Source organism: Sinohyriopsis cumingii, chromosome 15 (genome assembly GCF_028554795.1).
Source record: "Sinohyriopsis cumingii isolate HCF-2022 chromosome 15, ASM2855479v2, whole genome shotgun sequence".
NCBI classification, from domain to species: Eukaryota; Metazoa; Mollusca; class Bivalvia; order Unionida; family Unionidae; genus Sinohyriopsis; species Sinohyriopsis cumingii.
In genome coordinates, this window is record NC_142975.1 from 52,565,674 (window position 1) to 52,590,075 (window position 24,402).

The window sequence follows — 24,402 nt, forward strand, 5'->3', positions numbered from 1 at the left end:
ATCAGAGGAATGATGTGTGGACTAGTAGCCTTGTCACTAGGCCTTCATCAGAGGAATGATGTGTGGACTAGTAGCCTTGTCACTAGGCCTTCATCAGAGGAATGATGTGTGGACTAGTAGCCTTGTCACTAGGCCTTCATCAGAGGAATGATGTGTGGACTAGTAGCCTTGTCACTAGGCCTTCATCAGAGGAATGATGTGTGGACTAGTAGCCTTGTCACTAGGCCTTCATCAGAGGAATGATGTGTGGACTAGTAGCCTTGTCACTAGGCCTTCATCAGAGGAATGATGTCTGGACTGGAGGCCTTGTCACTAGGCCTTCATCAGAGGAAAGATGTCTGGACTGAGGCCTTGTCACTAGGCCTTCATCAGAGGAATGTTTGGACTGGAGGCACATGATCACCAACGTTAATCATGTGACAAAATCCTTTTGTACACTGGCAGAAGTCCTAATCCAGACTGATGGTTCAACATGAATGGTCTGCACCAAAATACATTCTAGTCAAAGAAATCTTGACTTCCCTGGATTGACAGGCTATCATATGCCCAATCTTAAAGAAGTTCAGAGCCTAAAAGGCCCTAATGTCAGAGAAACTAAGACAGAATATCTTCTACCATAAAGAGAAGTACATGTGAAACTAGATTTTGCTGCTCCTGCAGACAAAGGTAGAGGAACTGTGGCTATGAATAGGAGAGATTAGGATTCAAAAATAAAGACATGTCAAGTTAAAAAAGATCCAAGTAGTAAGTATAAAAGTCAGTTCATTGAACCTTTAGTTCTTACATGAAAAAACACGGGGGCCTCAAGTGGCCGAGTGGTCTAAAGCACTCACTGTTATGGATCACTGCCATCTCACTGTTGTCTGCATGAATCTGAGTCTCAGGCTCAGCTAATGTTGGTATGTGAGAAAGCTGAAAGCTTGCCAGTAGCTTCTCGTGGGTCAGTGATTCTTCCTGGGTTCTTCCTCCACCAGTTATACTGGCTGCCACATATAGCTTATCTTGTGCTGAAAAATGGCATTAATCTCTATAGCAACAACAACAACAGCATAAAAAAACTGCAGATTTTGTTCAGATTTGGAAATCGCTTAAGAAAAAAGGTTGGTAGCCTATGATTTGAGTACCCCTATTTACCAGTATACTTACTGACAAGGCCTTGCTAGTCATTCAGGATAGACTCAGGAGATACAGAGTAGGACAAGTGAACTACTTTTGGTGTTAGAATGGATAATTACACTATTGAAATGGGTCTTTAATACAATTTACTTAGTCTATTAGTTAGAATTTTATCAACAGAAGTTCAAAACTGCAATGGGATCACCAGTGTCACCTCCTGTGGCTAAATTGTAGTTGGAAGATTTGAACAAAATGTTCTTTTCAATGTAGCCCATCCTCTAGACGTGTGGTTTCGTAATGTGGATGACACTCTCACCATGATGCATGAGTATAATAGTGGAAAATTCACAGAGCAGCTCAATTCCTTTGATTAAAATACTGTGTTACTATTTATGAAGTGGAAGAAGATGAGAAGTTTACATTTTTGGTTACTTATGTTAAAATTTTAGATGATGGGGGAACAAAAGATATGATTTGTTGCGGACCTACCCACACATACTTCTGAACTTCAGTTCCAGTCACCATCTTTAACATAAGAGATTAGTGGTGAGAACTTTGTTTTATCAGGTATACAGCATTATTTGTGTTGAGAAAGTTGTTGTTGTTGTTGTTGTTGTTGTAGGGCTTAACGCCATTTTTCAGCACAAGATAGGCTATACATGGCGGCCAGTATTACTGGCGGAGGAAGAACCCGGAAAACCCCCAGAAAGAACCACCGACCCACGAGAAGCTACTGGCAAGCTTTCTCACATAACCACATTAGCCGAATCCGAGACTCAAACCAACGCAGACAGAGGTGAGATGGCAGTGATCCGTAACGGTGAGCGCTTTAGACCACTCGGCCACTCGGGGCCCCATGTTGAGAAAGACCATGTGATGGAAGTCAACCATGTTATGAAGATTGGATGTTTTTATTTCCTGAAAAGGAATGTGGAAGAGATCAACTTATGAAGGAGAAAAGAGAAAAAGTTGTAACTGTACATTAAACATATTAACCCCTGGAGGTTCTTGTTGTTTTCGCCTGAAATTTGAGTAGGAAACACATTTTGAAAGCTATTTCTGAATACATCCTAAAACATCAACTTCAGGTGATTTTCCAATAACCTAATGCCTAGTTGTGTTAGAAACATCATTTTTCATTGGCTGTTTGGCTCGCACATGAGCAGAGGGGTAAAAGTTGGAGTTCTTTTTTTCTTTTTTTGTTGTTTGCTTAATGGACCCATTATTTTCATATCGAGACCGCTCTTTATTCCAGATGCCCATCTTGTCCAACTTGTTGCAAAAGTTCAACTGTCTTTTTGCAGTTCATACCAGTCTGCCTTAGATCTGAGACCAAAAAGTCTAAAACCCAGACACAAAATTGAATTCTGACCATGAACAAATTTTGGTGGGAAAAAAATCAGGTCCAAAAAATGAGGTTTTTCCCTCTGTATTTTGTAGTGCAACTAGAACTTCCAGATTATTTGGTATCATTGTAGAGCTACATCTTTCTACCTTTCTATAATACAACCACTTTAGTGTATCATGCATGACCTTGATGCTACAGAACTTGGCAGTAGGCTACTACCTCCTGCCACGTTAACTCATCGCCAGGGGTTAATATGTTAACATTGTAACAGAGTGAATTTTGAAATATTGCAACATCAATGAGCAAATCTTGTTGCAGTCAGCATGACACATAACACATAACTTTGACGTATGGGTTATTCACACAATACATCACTATCCTGCAATGGTTTAACCTCTCTGGTTTAGGGCATGATTGATCTTTAAATACAATCTGTTGAAATAATGGTCAACAGATTTGAGGTGAATTGGTGGGATAAGCAGAAGAAAAACAACAATGTGGAGACAATCTTGAGATCCATTTGTTCCATTTGAAATGAGTGTCATAAATCAAGATTTTCCAGAGATAGTTGTTAAGAAAGTATGGAAATCTGAGGTGTTACTAAATCTGGATAAGCATGAATTAAATTTTGGAAGTTAGATAAAGTTAATCCTGATAGTCTAAGGTAAACAGTGGGGGGGGGGTTTTCAGAGAAAATTCAATGTTTTAAGTAATTTCCCTCATGAAATTAGTCTAAATTTCTGCAAGAAGGCAAGAAGTTGAGTCCAGGAAAGTAACAAGCATTTGCTTATTATAAATTGTCAATGGACGGATGTGTTGAAGTTGAAGGATACGGAACTTAAAGGAGCAAAGACGTTCATCTGAATAAGAAAGCAAGTCTTGGAAAGAACAAGTTTTTTCTCAGTTGCATGCACTTTATTCTTGTTATAAGTTTGTAATTATTTGTTTTAAATTCATACAAACATTTTCCTGAGTTTGGAAATTAATTTTTTGCATTCATTTGTCTTGAATGATATATGACTCCTGCATTCCAAAAATGTCATACAATATTTCCTTGATATGAATTTGTTTGAATTTGCTTGTTTATGTGTAATAGGAATCATGTATTCTAGGAATTTCATGCATTACTTCTCATAACTATTGTGAGTATGGGTGAATTCATTGTCTTAAATGATTAGAATCATGTAAGCTAGGAAATGATTTTACTATGTTTGGAAATTTTATGCCAATGAATTTCTAGTTAGCAAATATTGTAGTTAAGACATGAATTGAATTTCATTATTTCATTTGCATAATTAAGAGAAGAGTTCTGTTGAATGAGAGTCAAAGGCATTTGGCCTTAAAGAACACCTGAGGATAAACTTTCCTTGTTATTGATTTACAGCCCACTTAGTGCATAGTCTTGTCTAGATTATGTCATAGTCCTCTTAGGAATGTGACTAACAAAGAGGGAGACATTAATTTTATGGTAATAGAGTTTGTGTATCAGCTGTCAGGCTGTGAACTGACCTATATTAGCCCTAGTTCTGGTGAATTATGATAAGACTATATGTGATGTAAGAAGAGTTGGAATATTGTTTGATCCCAGAAGGTAAAAACCTGACAAATATTTAAGTTGCATTTAATTTACTGAAAGGGTAAAATAGCTCAATATATTCATCACACAGTGGATAAAAGAGAGCAGACAACCAGCTGATGGTTGATGACCTGAGGAGGCTGGAGAGAGAGAGAAGAGGAAAAAGGAATATGGCAACTCTTACCTGTTACCAACATTGAATTTGAATAGACCAGAAGCAACCAGGTTATGCAAGCATGTTGATCAAGTGAGTTAGATCATTCACTTGATTTCATGATGAAATTTGTTTTATTAGTAAAACAGAATGTCTTATTGCATTATTTTTATTTGCAAGAGAAAGTGTATCATTCAAAAGTCATGTTCAATTTAATTTTGTTTACATAATTGATTAAATTGGTATATTTTACATATGGTGGCTTGTGGTGTTTACATACGGGAGCTCATGTAGTTCTATTCTGTTTCTCTGCTTAGATATCTGTGCCATTAATTTTCATATTTTACTTTATTATTTACTCGATCTGGACAATAATACCATGGCTAATCATCTCATAGTTAATTATAACCAAACCAGATACAAGTGGCCCCTAACAACCATATATTAGTGGACACTTCTGAAAGACAAAAATCTTGTGAAAGCTTGGAGGTATAGTGATCCACAAACTCTTTAATGCCATCTGCTCAATTTTGGTTTATCCCAAAGATAAGACACTTTGAATAAAAGTGCCTCGTTATCAAAAAACTCCAGTTGTGATATTTGTGAATAAGACTAAATTGCGGAAACCACTAGAAGCCTTGACACAAGAGTTACAGAATGTTTTATACACCAACACATACTCCCTGACAGGAGGTGGTGAACATTACAAAGAATTGAGGCACAGTATTTATTGGGATAAAATCATAGTACTCAATAGAAAAAATAATACCTAATAGAAAAATAAAAGGATGCTATTGAAATCGTAGAGGGGGAGCCTGTGTTGAACCATGATTTCTGATTAGAAATTCTGCCAGTGTACAGAAAGATTTTATCATGTGGTCAACATATTGGTGATCATGTGACTCCAGTTTTGACTGAATCATTCCTCAGATAAAGGCCATGTGATAAGGTCATATGGGATCATGAACTTATTTGCTACACAAAAGTCTATTTTTATTTTTGGAATTGTGATCATGTGTAATTCTTCTTGATCACAACATACAGGTTAGCAATTCATCACTGGAATTGTGATCATGTGTAATTTTCTCTTGATCACAATAGGTTAACAATTTATCACTGTTAAAATTTTGTTAAAGTTTCAATTTTTTTTTTAATTTTAAGATGAAAAAAATGGGAAATTTTATGTAATTTAATTTAATTTTACCTTCAAAGTATAGGCTAGGCATTTGAATCACATTTCTGAGGTGTTGTTGTCATCATTATTATATGCATCAATGTCGTATTTCTGTTAGCTTAGTTTCTTTGAGAATGTTGTATGTGCAGCCAAGAAACTGATGGGGTTTTAGACCTATTAGTTTTTAAAAAAATAGTTTTAAAATGTTTTTCATACTAACATGTGCACTTAAGAAGTTTTAAATGAACATATTTTTCTGTAAATAATTTTTTTTAATGCATGAATTTCATTGGTTACAGGGGGCCTTGAATGGCCGAGTGGTCTAAAGTGCTCTCCGTTACAGATCACTGCCATCTCACCTCTGTCTGCGCAGGTTCGAAACTCGGATTCAGCCAATGTGGGTATGTGAGAAAGCTTGCCAGTAGCTTCTCGTTGGTCAGTGGTTCTTTCTGGGGTTTTCCCTGGTTCTTCATCCACCATTAATACTGGCTGCCATGTATAGCCTATTGTGTGCTGAAAAATGGCATTAAACCCCACAACAACAACAACATTGGTTACACTTGATTCGTATGATAAATCATGTAATTTGTTTGATGGTCATGTGTTTAACTGAGATGTTTATAGAATTATGTTAAAAAAAAGAATTTTCAGATTGAAAAGCCGTATTGTTATTGATTCCATTCAGTAAGGGTCATGAAAAGGACTATAAATAAACATTTTTGTGCAGGAGATAAACTCTGGAATAAGCCTGGACATTTTTGTTTCGAAAAGTTTGGGAACCTTTTCTGGGAATAGGTATCCATGTAGCTTAATCTAATGCATGTTTGATCAGAATGCCATAAGGTTAAATTGCATGTGATAAATGAAACCCCCCCCCCTTAAAATATGAAACTGATAAAAGTAAGGAACACAGTTCAAGTAAATCACCCTCTTGTCTGTTTTATTTATAAAAATTTTTTATTTGGTTTGAAAAGTGGCAAAAACTGGCAACACATTGGGAAGTGCACTTGGTTTACATTTCTTTATCACGTTATAGCCTGTAATGTGTTGAAAGTGTTAAAACCAACCAGCCAGTCAACTGGCTAGTTTCAAAAAGAAATCAAGAAAAATATCAAGATACAGTATTTAACTTTTTACAGTTAGATTCATAATTTTTTGTTCATTTTAAAAGCATTAAAAATGTTATCAGTCATCAGAGAAGTGTTTAGGCAGTTTTAAAGGATGAGCTGAACAATAATGATTGTCATACATCACAATATGTCAGATGTTGGAGTGAAGCCTTGATCTGTAAAGGACATGAAAATTGATGCACTTGCCTTGAAAACTAAATTGTACTTTTGCTGAACTTTGCATAGTTCTTATATTTCAAGTTTAGTTACAATATCTCTCCATGTGTCAGTTTAATCCACCTGAAAAATGGTATAAAACCAGATTGTGAATTTTGCTCCCTTGTTTGGAACCCTTTGGGTTTTTTTTGGGTGTGTGTGTGTTTCATATATAACTCCTATAAGGTATAATACAAGCTATTTCTATAACAGAAGTTCAAATAAGTGAGTACACATGCATGCACACACACACACCTGTGTGTGTGTACATGTGTGTGTGTGTGTTTTACATGTAAAAGACATATAGACAAGGAACAATTTGGCTGGGACCAGATGAATAATAGTTAGAATAATGCATGGTATTTGCATGACTGTATGTATATATGTTTGTGTATAGACACACATACAGTAGACACTCGCATATTTTTTTAACTTCTGTTATCCAGTTATCCAGATACTTTGTATTATTCAGTTATTCAAACTATTGTCTGGTCCCAGTTAAATTTGTTCTTGATGTATGTGTGTTTTGTATTTTTCCATATATATATATATATATATATATATATATATTACACAATCACTACATGCATGCATACATACATACATACATACATACATACAATGTTAACATGTAGAATTGTTGCATGTCACTGGCACAAAGCTTCCCCCAACCTTGGCATTGCTATTTTAATTTAGAGCAAAAATGCTTCCTGATGTTTTGTTTAGGATCTCATGCTAAGCCACTTGAACCCACAGTTAGTTTATTTCCCAGTTTTCTACCATTGGAGATTTGGTACCAGAGATTCTCATGCAAAAGTATAGCCTTACACTACTACAGTATTCCTACAGTGGATGTTTTGGGGAAGGGGGGAGAGAGAAGTACATGTTGTTTAGAATATATACATCACTGTAGGGATAGTAATGTAGATTGTTCATGGGCCACACTAGGAGAGAGAGGAATGCACCTTGATGCACAACCCTTCTATATTGTATTGCTTGGGATTACCTTTTTATCTGTTTGTGCAAGTGATTGATGGAAGAGATAATGCTATAAAAGGTGTGAAGTAGTTCACATAGTTTGTAGTTAGACTGTCTTGTTTTTTTGTTGATTTTTATTCAGTGTTCCCCATGTGTGCAAAATTGATGGAATCTGATTGATAACTTACTAGGGACAGTAGTAAGTTTTACTTACATTTTACTTATATCAGTGGTGGTATGGTATAAATTGTGATTTCCGTGTACTCGGATAGACGTAGTGTTTTTAAGGATTCGGATTAACATTCTCAATGTTTTCTAAAATTTTGGCAGAATTTAATTTGCTGACTTTTCCAGAACTGTTTTGCATTTTGTTTTGTGAAGATGTACTTCAATTGATGGAGATTCTTACATTGAAAGCTTGGAGCTTATTTACATATTAAATCTGTGTATCAGTATTTACTTCTATTTGAGAAGGACATTTACTGCAGTGTGATTTGTGGTTTCATATATTCACACCTGCAGAGACTGTACAAGTTCCAGATTGGAGTTCCCAGGTTATGACAACATTGAACTTTTTTCTCTTTTTGTGTGGACTTTGTGAAAGTTTTCAGAATGATTTTCTATGCTAAAATTCACAGTGACCTGATATTTTTCATTTTTTACAGCACTTTTGTCACCTTTCAGACAAATAGGAATTATAATGGTTTATGATTTGAATTCACAGGCCTGCTGACATAACAAACCAAAATCAAATTTTGTTTTATATCTTATGGCCTATGAAGTAGAGTTTTGTTTGAGAATTGTCTGAGCATTCTGACTCTTCAGTGACAGAGTTCGGGTTTCTTGTTTTCTTCCAGTATTTTGTGGCAAGTTCTTTGCCTCTTTTTCACCATAAGCATTGAATCCATATCATGAGTTTTTTGTCTAATTAAGAGGGGGCAAATTGTCAGGCAGCACGTGGGCATTACTAAGAGCATGTGGATTTATCACTGCTTGCCAGTGTTTGATATGCTGTGTAACTACTTAATATTGATTGATACAGGGGTTGACGAAGAGGCAATGGACAGGTAACTTTGGGATATATAGCTATAGAGTCGAGACTTGCAGACTGACAGGGATTGTCGCTGCGCACATCAGTGTTATCATCGTAAATCCAGTAGAGACTACCTTACCTACCTACCTGACTGCACTGTGTATAATCATTACTGGAGAGGTATACAACTGTTACCAGTCACACACAGATAGCAACTTTTTCCTGTAGGTAGATCAGCTGGCGCAGTGCTGCAGTGATTTTTCCAAATGAAAATTTTAAAATGGATAAAGTTAATGAAAAAATCCAGAAGGAATAGATAGTACCAAGAAGTTTGGCTGTTTGGAGTTTTCAAAGTTTTTATTGACGGATATTTTTCTTTGTGGATTGTGTTGATCAAATTAAAAACCTTGCTGCACATTTTGGACCTAATCATGTATAATGATACTTATGGAGCCTGGACAGGAAGTCAGACTCGCTGGTTAAAGTAAGTTTCTTTTATTTTTATTATCTGATTGTGCAGATTTAATTATTTTAAGAAAGAGAATTTATTGATAAGTATTCTGTGCCTTTTTTATTGGTGTCTAATGATAATTAAGAAGTTTGATGTGATGGTATAAGAAGTTTTCATCAATTTGTTACTCCTAAAAACTGGAAAGTAACTGTTCCCACATTCATTTTAGAAAAGTTCATTAGCAGTAGGAAAATTTTGATGCACTGAAAAAACATGTTTTTAAGACTCATGCAACAGTAGAAGTGAAAGTTTAAAAAACTTGATGCTCGACCAAGTGAATATTAATGTCATGCTACTAAACTGTCACATGCAACAGATCAAAGTATTATATAACACAAATACTTATAAAAATTTGTGATGTCATTAAAACTGGCATATTTACCATAGCAATTTTTCATAATTTTATACATATGCAATTTTATAGCTGTATGAGAAAAGAATTGACTTATTGTCATTTTGTATACCCCATTGATATCTACACAATTTGCATACACTTTACATATTTGCACATTTGCTAACTTAAAATCTGAAATCCATTCATGTGGGTTTGGTGAAGTGTAGTATGGAAATACTATATTTTTAGGTACAACACAGGGTCTGTTCTAGGACACAATTTTGAGATCCATGCTAATTGTTATAAAATGATGCTGAAAATCATCTAAATGCATGAAATTCATTTATTATATTTTCAATCCCTCAGGTTAAATTCAGAATTTTCCCACCTTTTTATGAAATGGAGGGAGGATTTCTCCACTTAATGTTTCAGGTCTAGAAAAGACCCTGATGATGGTGTATCATTTTACTTTTTAAAAGTAATGGATTATAGTCATATACATAAAGAAATGGGACATTGACAAAATGTATCACTGATGATGTTGAGAATGCTCTGCTAATAGTGGTATGCTGTTCTGGTGGCCTAGTAATTAGAGTGTCCACCTTGGATGCAGTAGGTCTTGGGTTCGATTCCTGGCCGAGTCATACCAGAAACTATAAAAAATGGTACTAACAGCTGCCTCGCTTGGCACTCAGCATTAAGAGGTTAGTGTTAGGACTGGTTGGCCTGGTGTCAGGATAATGTGATAAACTGTCACACTGCAGACATTGTAGCGATATGACTGAAAAATTGTTAAAGCAACATTAAAATTATAGATCACACACTAATAGTGGTATCTTATTTTAACTATTAATATATAGATTTACCACCACTACTACTACCGCTACAACCATTGTTACTGCTACTATGTCTACTGCTGTTTCTATTACTGTCACTTTAACTACCACTCTAATTGTTACTACATAACTTATTATTGTTACTGGTACTGCTTCTACTAACAATGTTATGACTACGAGGATGAGGATGCTATTATTGTTATTATTGTAATTATTACAACTATTCATATTACTGTTGTTGTTACTTCTACTGTTGTTTTCATGCTGCCATTGCTAATAGCATTATTATTACTTATATTAATACTAATACTGTTACTTTTATTACTGGTAATAATAATGTTACTGTTATTATTATAATTATTACTGGTACTACTAAAATTATTACTTCATGTTAACATTATTGCTAATATACCACTAATTTTATTAACACTATTGCTGCTACTGCTACTAATATTACAGCTCATACTACTACTACAACTAATTATTATTAGTACTACTACTGTTAGTATTACTGCAGCTACTAGTACTATAAATAATATTAGTACAGCTAGTACTAACCCTACTGTGATCAACATCATCTTTTAGTGAAATATAATCTTATCATAAATTTTACTCCTTGCTTAAACGTCATTCACATTCTTACATTTTGCACAAAATGGAAAAACACAAGGGAACTATTACACATTACTGGTTGAAAATTCAAAGCTTTGTATAAATAAATTATGAGACATTAAAAAGGAAAATGTTCATTTTAATCATGCTGTACATACTTATAAGTCAAGTCCAACTGCAAACATCATGCAATACCAATTATTCTGGATTTTGTTGCCCTACAATACACATATAAAGGTACAATTAACTGTTTCATCCATTACCACAATAAGATAGTCTACTAATCTGATCATTTGTAGCAAGATGATGATAATTCATACACAAGAAAATAAACACATTTACAATATTTAGGATATAAATATAAGTAGCTTTATTGTCATATATTTTCAAAATTAATTCTTAGAAAGTTTAAAAGTTTAATAATACACCATGAGTTTTGCTGATTCTTTAATGTTTTGTGTGTGTATATATGTGTATATATATATATATATATATATATATATATATATATATATATATATATATATATATATATATATATATATATATATATATATATATATTTATTTATTTTATGCTAAGCAGTAAATTACTTGATTTTCTAATTAAAATAATATTGATATTTCACTGTAGTGAAAAATCAACAATATTTTTTCACTACATGAACTTTTTTTGGGTCAGAACATACTTATACATTATACAATGATGAATTACTTGTGGTTGTTTTCTTATTAATAATCCTTGTTATCTTTGAAACTTGTAGTTTGTTATTCTGGAAATATCATTTAATTGTTATCAATCTGATGTGGAACTAATTTTGTGCGCAGGTACACATAGCACAGCAAAACATGTGCGGAAACAGCTGACATTACCATAAGAAATCTGCTAATTCTCTGTGTCACAAACTTTAGGTAGCCAAGGTATGTGAGCATAAAATAAAAAAATATTTGCTTGAAACGAGTGAATAACGAATACATTTCATCTCATGGGTGAAAAACTCTAGTATTTTCACTCGTGGCTTCGAGTTTTTCATCCACTCGATGAAATATATCCACTATTCACTCATTTCAACCAAATATCATATATATATATATATATATATATATATATATATATATATATATATATATATATATATATATATATATATATATGCACACAGATTCACAGAATTAGATATCCATCACATCCTCTCTAATTTTACTTTAAATTTTGATTAATTTGTAGTGTTGCTTCTGATATTTTACCACAGAATTGAAAAATTTCATATGTTCTAGGGACATAAATCATTGCAGAGGTATTCAAAAACAGCAATACATTTTACAACATTTTTATGAAGAAATGTTTTCACATCTTTGCTATATAATACTAGTAATGACAATATATGTGTCATTATTCATACACCCATGAGAACTTTTTAGTGATTTAACAGTCTCCAAGCAAACTTCATGAAGTTTAAAACTCTGGAAACTTCAGTAAAGTCAAGTTTCACCATTTTTTTTTCTTCTTTACTCTTTCTACATTTTTTATAGAAACTGCACCTCCCAGAACAAAATTTGCTCAATAATTCCAGTATCATATCTGTCCTTAACTTTAAAAGTTCTTCATAGATTTTACCTGTAACTATGATTGGATTGAATACAAACAGGACAGGTGAAGTAAATCCGAGAATTGATTCTTATTTAAGCAACTAGTTTTTCTGCCCAGGCCAACCAGTGTCAGCTACCATTTCCTTTGCAGGATATACCTTATGTACTTGCTTTTAAGTCCAGTCCAACTGCAAACTGCACAGACCCAGATGTACTAGCGGATTATGATATAGTAGATCTGGGTCTTTGCAGTTTGTTAGGAGCAATCAGTAGAACAAACAGCATAAACCTAGTCTGCATGCGCATTATGCTACGGAAGATCCTGGTCTTTGTTGTTTGCAGTTTGACTTGTATAGTAAGCGAGTATATTTGGTATCCAGTATTGTGTCAAAAGTTTTGTTAAAACAAAAACCTTAAATCAAGAATTTCTTGAGCTCTACCATATTGGCATCCATGTCGTCGTTTTCTTTGTTTACTAATTCCTATTGTCATCTTCACCAAGAATGGGAACCATCATAACATTTCATTTACAATCTGCAGACTGCAAAATGACTAGCTCTCAATGACTTTTGTTTCTGGTAAGAATATTTTGATACAATGTTGGTTTCATTCTTCCTAGTGAATTGTCAACTCTTCCATTCAGCCATCATATGCTGGTCTTCAACACGAAAGGATTGAATGAATAACATGTAAATCTAGAAATGTATGTACAATAAAGTACTGTTGGAAATGCGTAGCTACTTTCAAAAATGAACTAGTTATTCCAACTGGTCTGAGCTGAAATTATAATAGGCAAAAAAAAATGTGTTTCTGGCCTTCCCTTTTTCTCATTGCTGACCTTAGTACCTTTTTCCCCCAAAATCACATTAAATAGATACAATGTTTTTAAGGAAAAATAAATGATCTGCCTACCCTAATTTTAAAACCAATGCAACTGGAAACAGATTTTTGTTTCTTTGGCCTCATGATAATAATAATTACCACATAATTTCTAAGCTAAATTTTTGACAAAATTATTTAGTATACTCTGGTGTATGTATTTGACTCAGTATCCACATGACAAAATTTGCATTATGTCTGGATTTGCAAAAGTGCAATTTTGCATTTGTGGTACTTTCATAGATGGTGCAAAGTTATAAACCACACAAATTCACACACACACACACACACACACACACATATATATATATATATATATATATATATATATATATATATATATATATATATATATATATATATATATATATATATATATATATATATAACTTGGGCAGAGAAAAGGCTGTTATTGTCACCTTTCACTCTGAGATATTCTATGCTTTTTTACACTTTGTGAAAGCTTTATCCAGGTATGTTTGAAGGAAATAATTAATATTTTGTAATTTTGTTTAACTTATTTGTTTACCATTACCTGCAATTTCATTATTGTTTTGGCAGATTAAATAATTCTTGCACATCCCCTTTAATCATAATTCATCAATTATACAGCAGTTAAAGTTAATATTAATAATGCTTCTGTTACACAAAAGTGAAAAATAACAGCTACTGTTTACATTACTGGTAGTTTGTGATCTCTGCTACAGTAATCTTTTTTCTTTTTTCTTTTTCTTTTTTAATATGCCAGACATGTAAAAGAGAGTAAAAAGTTGGGTCAGCATAAGATATAAAATTGTGCCAGAAAGCAAAATAAATTTGCTAGTACTTGTTTCTATTCCTTTCTGTTGCATGCAAAGTAGATTGTAAATAAGGAGTTATGTAAAAATAGGTTTCCAATACTCTGGAACCCTGCTCTGGAATAGTATTCCAGTTGAGATTAGAAATGCCCACTCTATTTGTTTCTTCCTAACCCAATATATCCAGTGGCTTCAGAGAAGCACCTAAAGTAAATAAATTCTTTTGTATGAAGGCCTCAAGGTAGCTTAGTTCTTAGCTAATTGCATTACCTTCTTTAAATAAGGTAATTATTATTATTATTATTCTTATTGTACAATATAAGAAACTTAGATTTTTTTATTAAGCTGAACACCCACCTCTTTATATTCAGGTTGATATGTGTTTTCAGATAATATTTTTGGAAAATTAGTAACATTTAAAAAGTTTAAGAGTATTGGTCTCTTTATAAAACTATTTTTAGATGGACGGTGTTTAATGGTGGACAGTAGTATCATTAGTAACCAGTTTTTAGTTTTTGTTTCGTTATTAGAATTTACTAGAACCATTATTGAAGCAGATTTATCATGCAGCATATCGAAACAAAACTTTGTGGGGGCCCCCAAGTGGTCTAAAGTGCTCTCTACGGATCACTGCCATCTCACCTCTGTCTGTATGGGTTCGAGTCTCAGATTCAGACAATGTGATTGTGAGAAAGCTTGCCAGTAGCTTCTCATGGGTCGGTGGTTCTTTCCAGCGTTTTCCTGGGTTCTTCCTCCACCATTAATACTGGCCGCCACGTATAGCCTATCGTGTGCTGAAAATGGTGTTAAATTCCAACAACAACAAACTTTGTGTAACAGCCAAAAAAACTCTGAAACAAATTACTGTGAAAGAACATTTTCACCCCCAAGCATTATAATAGCAGTTCTTACTTTCTGATAAAAACATTTTCAAGTTCAGAAGCACTGAAATAAAAATAATATAGCTTTTAACTAGTTTGTTTTTTACATCAGAAACTTCTTTTATTGTGCATATATATATATATATATATATATTATCACAAGCATTAATATATGTATATTAGATCACCAGTGTAATAATGAGATCTTACCATGAATCTGTGTACAACAAATAGTGGAAGGTAAATGCACTGTCCCATTTTTGGGATGAATATATCCATCATGAATTGAAGGAATGAGGTCACTGAAAAGTAAAATAAAAACTGATTGTACTTATCTGTCAGTAAAGGAAAATGACACTTTTTACTGCAATATTTGCAGTTGTGATAGAGGTTATTTACTGTGCCAGAAGTTGGTGTATATCCTATTTTTGGACTTTATGATGTTAGAAATGGATTTGCATTTAAAGGAATTTGAAGTTTGTCCAATTCCCTGGCCCACATGCAATAAAAAAAGAGAAGCTTTATTTAAGTTTTGTTGCTGGTTGAATCCAACTTAGAACAGTTTAATATTTCAAGAAAACGTAAACCCATTCAACATGCAGGTCTGCCCTACTATAACACTTTTTATTGTAACACAATTCTCGATATACTACAGTATCATTATGAAACCCTTTGAAAAAATTCCTTTATTGCACTTGATCCACCAAATCTATATCAGTAGGTGTTGTGAGACAATTGTTTAGCTGAGTATTGTAGCTTTATTTCCTTTTAAAACATTATTCTCTCCCCTCCTCCGTCCCTATACATGTGATCATGAAATTTTTGATCATTCTTGCTATGCTGTGGTTTGGTACAGCTTGCGCTTCTCGCTGTGGCGCAGATTAGTACAGATGCTCGCTGAGATACATAAACTGCGACATACATAAACTTGCAGATACGTAATGAACTGTAAACATGTGCTCAGACCTTTTTATATATCTTCAAATCGAGTGCACCTGCAGTATATAGTTCTACTTTCCCTCTAGTGTACATCTATAAATCATTTCTGTTACAGTTTTTCTTAATCTTAAGGTCTGGATTTGTTTTTTTGTTTTGTTAAATTTACTCTTCACCATGGTGTTGAAGCCATAAGTAGCCTAGTAAAACTCATCTTACTTAAGAATCAACAGTCCCAGGTATGTAACCTTTGTGTATCTTATTGAGTAACTGTACATACTACAGTTCATGCTATACCACAGCTAGATGGATAATGGGATTGGCAATTGTTGACCCCAACTTCCAATATTATAACAAGGGAAAGCTCTAATCAGAATGTAGAGTACTCAGTATTTGAGATTAATAGTTTAAAATGCAGTATAGTTTGATATTTTAATTGCCATTAATTATGTTAACAAGGATAATTATATCTAGATTCTAGGAATTGAACATTTTATTACTTTTTGAGATTGTAGGGAGAAATCTCATTTTAAATACCACCACTCCTTTGCCAAGGAAAAAAGTTATTGTTTTTGTTTCTACTATTTTCATACATTTCCTTGGATATTTTATGAATGAAAACCCCACCCTTCACTGGGATTAGAGAAAGAATACTCCTCTTAAAATGAAAATACCAGGCTGTTACGCTCCCCCCCCCCCAAGCTCCACCTTCAGTCATTGGTCAGCAGGTTGGTACCTTGTGTCAATATAGATTCAAATGTCTGCAATAAACAGGACACCATATGAGAAGTGGATTTGTCTTGATAAATGATGACAAATGATTTAAAAGGAAAATACAGAACAAATTTAGTTCAGAGGACATTCCATTAGCTTTTGTCATATAATTTTTATTATGGATCACTGATGTTTTAATATATCAATAGTTTGAACAGGTGGTAGTTGGTTAGTAGAGGACAGTGCAGGTAGAAACAAATAGTACAGATCATTGGACATGAGTGATGCAGCTTTAAAAATGTATAAAATGTACTTAAATGACAGTAGCTTCGAGGTGGAGTTCTTAAGATAGATGGAACTTGTGTTAAATGTCAGTGTCATCCATGGAAGGATGACTAACATATGCTTTATTACGTGTTGACAAACAGACTTGAAGGTTTTGTATTGGGGGTGGATGGGTGTTGGGAATTTGTTTTGAATATTATCTTAAATTTGCATGCTCTGAGTTCTTACATAAAGTTTTAATAAGTTTGTCTCCTTCACTTCAAAAATGGTATCAGAGATCATTTTTTGGTGTAAATGTAACTTGAGATAACATTACATCAGTATCTCTTTATTGTAAAATATGTACAATTATTTTGGAATGATAAAAGTGATTTTAGAACATTATGTCATGTTCTGGACATGAATAAATAAAGTATTATTTTTATTCATATTATTATTATTATTAATAATATTATTATTATTATTTCACAAACTTATATTGATTTTAGAACATCATGTCTATTATTATTATTATTATTTAGGATAATTATATTAATTTTAGAGCATTGTTATGTCAGTCATGACATGTCATTTCTTTGACATTATAGTTATCATAGAATATTGTCATAGCCATGACATCATTTTTTGACATGAATATAGTGATTTTAGAAAATTACTATATCATAGTCATGACATGTAATTTCTTTGACATTATAGTTATCATACAACATTGTCATAGCCATGACATCATTTTTTGACATGAATATAGTGATTTTAGAAAATTACTATATCATAGTTATGACATGTAATTTCTTTGACATAATTTTACATTGATTATAGAACATTGGTATATCAGGTTTTGTGCTATTTTTCAGTAGATTAGAGATCACTGACATCTCACCTATATCTGCATTGGTTCCTGTCTCTGGCTTGGCCAATGTGGGTATGTGAGAAAGATTGCCAGTATCTGCGGGGGCCCCGAGTGGCCGAGTGGTCTAAAGCGCTCTTCGTTACGGATCACTGCCATCTCACCTCTGTCTGCGGCGGTTCGAGTCTAAGATTCAGCCAATGTGGGCATGTGAGAAAGCTTGCCAGTAGCTTCTCGTGGGTCGGTGGTTCTTTCCGGGGTTTTCTGGGTTCTTCCTCCACCATTAATACTGGCCGCCATGTATAGCCTATCGTGCTGAAAAATGGCGTTAAATCCCACAACAACAACAACAACAACAACAATTGCCAGTATCTTGCTGTGGTTAGGTGGTTCTTTTCCTGGTTTCTTCCTCCACCAGATACACTATTTGCCAAATATACTCTATCATGTGCTGAAATTTATTTTGTTAAACCCATAGCAATCTTAAAAGCTCATGAAAAGTGAATATAATATTGATTTCATGCTTTTAACTGTATGTGTATATACAGTTAGCATAACCTTGTTAAGACATCCCTGAATATAAGGTTATTCATTTAAATCGCAGGTCACTATTATAGCTCCCACTAATGGGACATCCCTCAATTTAAGTTTCCCTCACATATGATGCTGGTCAATATCATAGCTCCTTCGGTTGGTTTCCAGACTTGAAATGCAGGTCATTATCGTGGCCCACATGACAGGGATATACCTAATTATAATATTCCATCACTAAGAGGGTCATTATTATGGCCTCCATGACAGGGGCATCATTCTTTATTAGGTTCCATCACTAAGAGGGTCATTATTATGGTCCCCATGACAAGGGCATCCCTCAATATAATGTTCCATCACTATGAGAGTCATTATTATGGCCCCTATGACAGGGGCATTGTTCTTTTGTGGGTTCCATCACTAAGAGGGTCATTATTATAGCCCCATGACAGGGGCATCCCTCATTATAATGTTCAGTCACTATGAGAGTCATTATTATGACCCCTATGACTGGGGCATTGTTCTTTATTAGGTTCCATCACTATGAGGGTCATTATTATGGCCCCTATGACAGGGACATCCCTCATTATAATGTTCCATCACTATGATAGTCATTCTTATGGCCCCTATCACAGGGGCATTGTTCTTTATTAGGTTCCATCACTATGAGAGTCATTATTATGGCCACTATGACAGGGCATCACTCATTATAATGTTCCATCACAATGAGAGTCATTATTATGGCCCCCATGACAGAGGCATCCCTCATTATAATATTCCATCACTAAGAGCGTCATTATTATAGCCCCCATGATGGGGGCATCACTCATTATAATGTTCCATCACAATGTGAGTCATTATTACGGCCCCCATGACAAGGGCATATCTCATTATAATGTTCCATCACTATGAGAGTCATTATTACGGCCCCTATGACAGGGTTATCCCTTATTATAATATTCCATCACTATGAGAGTCATTATTATGGCCCTCTGAGAGGGGCATCCCACATTATAATGGTACATTATTATGAGGGTCATTATTATGGTCCCCATGACAGGGGCATTCTTCTTTATAAGGTTCCATCAATATGAGAGTCATTAATATTGTTCCCATTGTACAGTTTTATAAAGAGGGATTGCTGTTTAGCAGACTGCAAAACCTGATATCCATGGGGAAAAATGAATTCACTTCATTGCATTTAATAAACATTTGTTCATGTAATTGGTGATTTCTCACAAAAACCATTACTTACAGCAAAACACAATGCCAACATGATTAAAAAATTGCAGATGCCAATGACTAGTAAGCAGGCAGTGTTGATAAAGTATAGACAATAAACTTGGAACTATTGACAGTTGAAAGCATAATGCATAATGTATGTTTTTTTTTTTTTTATCCTTTGGAGGGATTTTGGATTTGGAGTCTTTCTTGAAAAAGAAGAAACATTGTTCAAAAAAAGATGGCAGAAATAAAAAATTTGCTTACATCAAAAATAGTTTTTCTTTTGTTTAAAAAAATTGCTAGCATTAAAATTGTAATAAATGGGAAATTTCTTCTGACAGTGTTTGAGAATTGTGCATACTGCAAGAGAAAATAGGGATACTCCATCTCATTTTGCCATCTTGAGTTGAATACAGTGTAATGGAATATTCACAGCATTACTTAAAAACTTTATCAGTTTAGGGCTGTAGATCATTAGAATTCATCATGTGCACTTATAAAGGATAAGGAGATACTATCCAAGTGTCAACAATTTTTGTTTGGAATTAAGAACCAGTTTTGACAAGTACCTTAACCTACAAATTCTGGCTACGGGGTGGACGATTTCCTCTCCCATGGCAATTCATAATATGGATTATATTTTCATCTTTGTGTCAGAAATTTAATACATTACAAATGTGCTTCAGTTATTATATACATATGGGTGAAAGACAACACAATATGAAATTTCATTTTGTTTGTCAGTTTTGTCCCACGCAGCTATCTCACACGAGCAAATGTACATCTAGACAAGAAATATAGACCACTGCTTCCTGCTGTATCTTTGCAGAAAGTCCCAAATAATATTTATATCTCTGTATTTTTATATACATGCAGATAGCTTAACTAGATTTGTAGATATTCATTTTTCCATATTAAAAAAAATGTGTGCCTTGCTGATTTCTGTTTTCACAAATGCATGTTAGCCAGCCAGTGATCTTCATTAAACTGCTATAGATTAGTTGACAAACTTATCAGATGTTCAGACTCTCCTCATCATCTGGACTGCTCCATTGGCCTAGTGGTTAGAATGTCCACTTCATATGTGGGAGGTTGCGGGTTCAAAACCCAGCTGCATCATACCAGAGACTTAAAATAATGGTACTCACAGCTGCCTTGCTTGGCGTTCAGCACTAAGAGGTTAGTGTTAGGACTGGTCAGCCTGGTGTCAGTATAATGTGACTGGGTGGGACATCATGCAAAATGTCTGCAGCATGATGCCTCAATGCTATACATCACTATAAACTATCACACTGAAGACAGCATAGTGATATGACTGAAAATTGTTTGAAAACTATATTAAAAATCCAAATCACACACACTTTTCATTATCTTTATTCACTTTGGTGACTTTCTTTGCTTTAGTGAAGATGTGTGATTTTCTGCTCTTCACATTTATTCGATGGCTGCTTTATTTTCAGTAGCAAGATAGTACAAAAAGTCAAATAAATTGACAACAAAGGGTGAAATTTCATTATTTTTTTTGCATAAAGTGTGACATATTTTATAAACGTCTGTTTGCCTCTTGGCAAACTGACTGGAAAACTGAGCTTACTGATGAAAGATTTGAGCTTACCTCAGAATATGACAGCATAATATTGAAATCAAAAAATATTTATTTTTACAAATAATGAAATTTCTGTTTCTTTTATCTTTGTTGCTGAGTGGTCTAAGATGCATACATTTACACAGATCACTCACATCTTACTCTTTCTGTGTGGGTTTGAGTCTTGGCTCGGTCAGCACGGCTGTTTGAAAAGGCCTGCCAATAGTGCCAATAGCATCTTGTGGGTCCATGGTTTTTCCCAGGTTTCTCTACCAAATTTATTGATGCTATATAAATAGTGTTAAATCACAAAACCATAAATCACAAACTTTGCATATTAAAATAAAATGCCAATTAAACTGATCACAAATGATAACTGTAATTGTATTTGTGGATGAGGAAGAAAACAAAATGGGATAGAAGGCATTTATTGTTAAAAGAGCATACAGTTAGGCAAGGATTTTTTGAAAAAAGGACTGAGAGATGGGTGTACATGTCATATGATTTTGACAATAACTTGGCACTGCTGTGAAACCATGACCAAAATTAAAAATTGGTTTTATCAAAAGTATGACAATATGGGTTGAAAGAAGATAGCATGAAGCATGATGTACCTGCTAAATACCAAGGTTCTTTCCTAGTATGACAAGGTATGTGGGTGGGTGCATCCGAGAGAGCTCTTTCGGATGCACCCACCCACATACCTATTATATAATGATTGGGCACACATGGATGGATGTCCTGTATGTTGCCTATGAACAGATCAAGTGTGTGACTTGGTTCATACTTGCTGCATCTAAAAAGGGAGAAAGAAAGGTTCTGCTTCTTGCTTTTCATCACAAGATGATCCCCTGCATTCCCATGATTGGTTGGGATCACTTCCCATATTAATTAAGTCACTCTCCAATATATCAAGCAGAAATTAGGAGCAATCTCCATGATTTGAGATTGCCAAAAAGGTCAGAGGTCCCTGACACTCAATGGAGTGTAATCAGTGTCAGTGAAGCATATATTCTTGGCCATTTCCAGAGAGTGTGACACCTTTCCAACATGGATGGGTAGTGTCCTCTCAAGGTAGGGATAGTACTGACAGGGAAGCATGTGGTCTTGCCCTGGAAAATCTGGGCATGCTTGTCTGTTCGAAGTTCATTGCCATATTGGTCTTTGACTGGTCACATGACTCTGCATGTGGTCTTTGACTGGTCACATGACTGCATGGTCAGTTAAATGGTTAGTGGTTATGTACCCCACCTATCACATTATAATGTTCCCACAGTAATTTGAAATCAACATGAAATCAACACAAGTACAAGATTCAGTTTATAACAGAGAATAAAATCATACTGAATATTTTTGGTTTTGTCATTTCACAGCATTTCAAAACTTCTGAAGTGTTGTATCATACTAAGTAATGTGCTGATCCAGTGCCATATGTGCTTGCTTGTAAATCAGGTCAAACTGCAACCAACAAAGATCCCAATCTGCCATTGCATAATGTGCCTGCAGATCACGGTCTGTTTGTTCTACTGATTACTCCTAACAAACTACACGGACCCAGATCTGCCATAGCATTATGCAACGCCAGATCAGGGTCTGTGCAGTTTGCAGTTGGAGCATGTTCGGTAGTGTGAAGTGCCTTATCAAGAATGTAACCTGGCATGTTGTGGTATTGCAGGTCTTAAACTTAGTGATCCACAAATAAGTAAATAATGATACTGACCATAAGATATTATGTATGTCTATTAGGTGTTCTTTGCTCCGTATTAACATACATTTCATTTCCAGTTTAAATCAGCTGATTGTGGGAAATGAAAGGAAAAGGGATGGGTTATATCTCCCTGTCCATCCTGTTGGGTTTTTGCATCCATGAGTATGCAGTGGCATGTAAATCCTCCAATATTAGTAGAGGCAGAGATTTAAAACTTTGAAATATAATTGAGATGGTCCATAAATGTTTGCATTGGTTTTGGAATTGTTGAATCCTGGTTGCAAAGTGTTGGTTGTGGTGAGAACATTTACCTACATGTGTGTGGGAGGAATAGTAATAAATGAGGCAAGGGAGGTAATAATGCTAATTATTGCATGCTTATAGACTTTGCAGATATTGGGAAATCAGCTTTGTTTGCTGCTGTGTTAATACCATTTATGAACATGACCTATCCTAAAAGAAAAATAATTGAAACTCTGTCTTTTATTCATTTGTAAATTATCAATGCTCAGGCTGCAAGGACTGGTTTGAAATTGTTTCAGTCAATGGGGACAAATCTAGTAAAATCTTTTTTTTCACTTGTGATGCCCCAAGAAGATTTTCTTGTTTTCAATTAATGTATATAAACCTGCTTAACCAATCATTGTGAACCCAAGTAAACTCCTGATCTGAAAGTTTACCCAACCAATGAACCAATCAAAACATTTCTTCCAAATGTAGTCACTTGTCGATTAATAACAGGGCACTTATACTGATGTAGAGGAACTTCCTTCATTGTGTTGTCTAAAGCATATTTACTTTTATGCATACTCATGAGAAAGGAGGAAATCTTGGTGCAGGCAGGCATGTTTAAAAAAACAAGAGCCTAATGGATTTGTGCTCGGTTTTTACCCTCTTGCAATAAGTGCATGTGCAGTGGTCCCAATGTATAAAGTCCCACTGTATACTGTAGTCCCTTGTTTAATGTGGGTATGGTCATGGGTCCCATTAAAGTATGAAGATTCTGTTTCATTAATTGCACTGAATTATTTCATTTCATTTCAATATGTGCTAAGAGAACTAAGTATAATGTGTATTTTTGTATCACTAAATGTCCTTTGTTTTAACCAGATTTTTTTGGAAGAAAATGTGACACGGTGATGCTAACATCAGCAGAGGTTGCATTGTTGTCTTTCAGCAGTGTTTTGGAAGTTGATCTTAATTTTTTGGGCAACCCACTAATTCTGAAAAAGTCCAGACTTGTGTTTTGTGGAACTCCTGCATGTTTTATGTACTATTTTGACAGTCAGGGGCTCAGTCTAGCATTAAAACAACAATGCATTTAGAATTTTTAACCTAAGTAGGTTTTATTTATCATGTGGGAAGGTGAGGGTCATTCATTGAAAATAATTAACATCTTCATTTTTTTCTTCACTTTTACATTGTTCCA

At 34.4% G+C, this 24,402-nt stretch overlaps 1 protein-coding gene across 3 annotated transcripts in view; it reads left to right on the forward strand.

Annotated features, from left to right (window-relative positions):
• Positions 1-8,654: 8,654 nt before the first annotated feature.
• LOC149781801 (uncharacterized) overlaps positions 8,655-24,402 on the forward strand; it is a 440,127-nt gene continuing 424,379 nt past the window's right edge. For all 3 annotated transcript variants that reach the window (XM_089935960.1, XM_089935961.1, XM_089935962.1), the window contains exon 1: positions 8,655-9,188. In XM_089935960.1, coding sequence (XP_089792086.1) covers positions 9,136-9,188 — 53 coding nt within the window. In that variant the 5' untranslated portion in view covers positions 8,655-9,135. The remainder of the gene's footprint in view (positions 9,189-24,402) is intronic.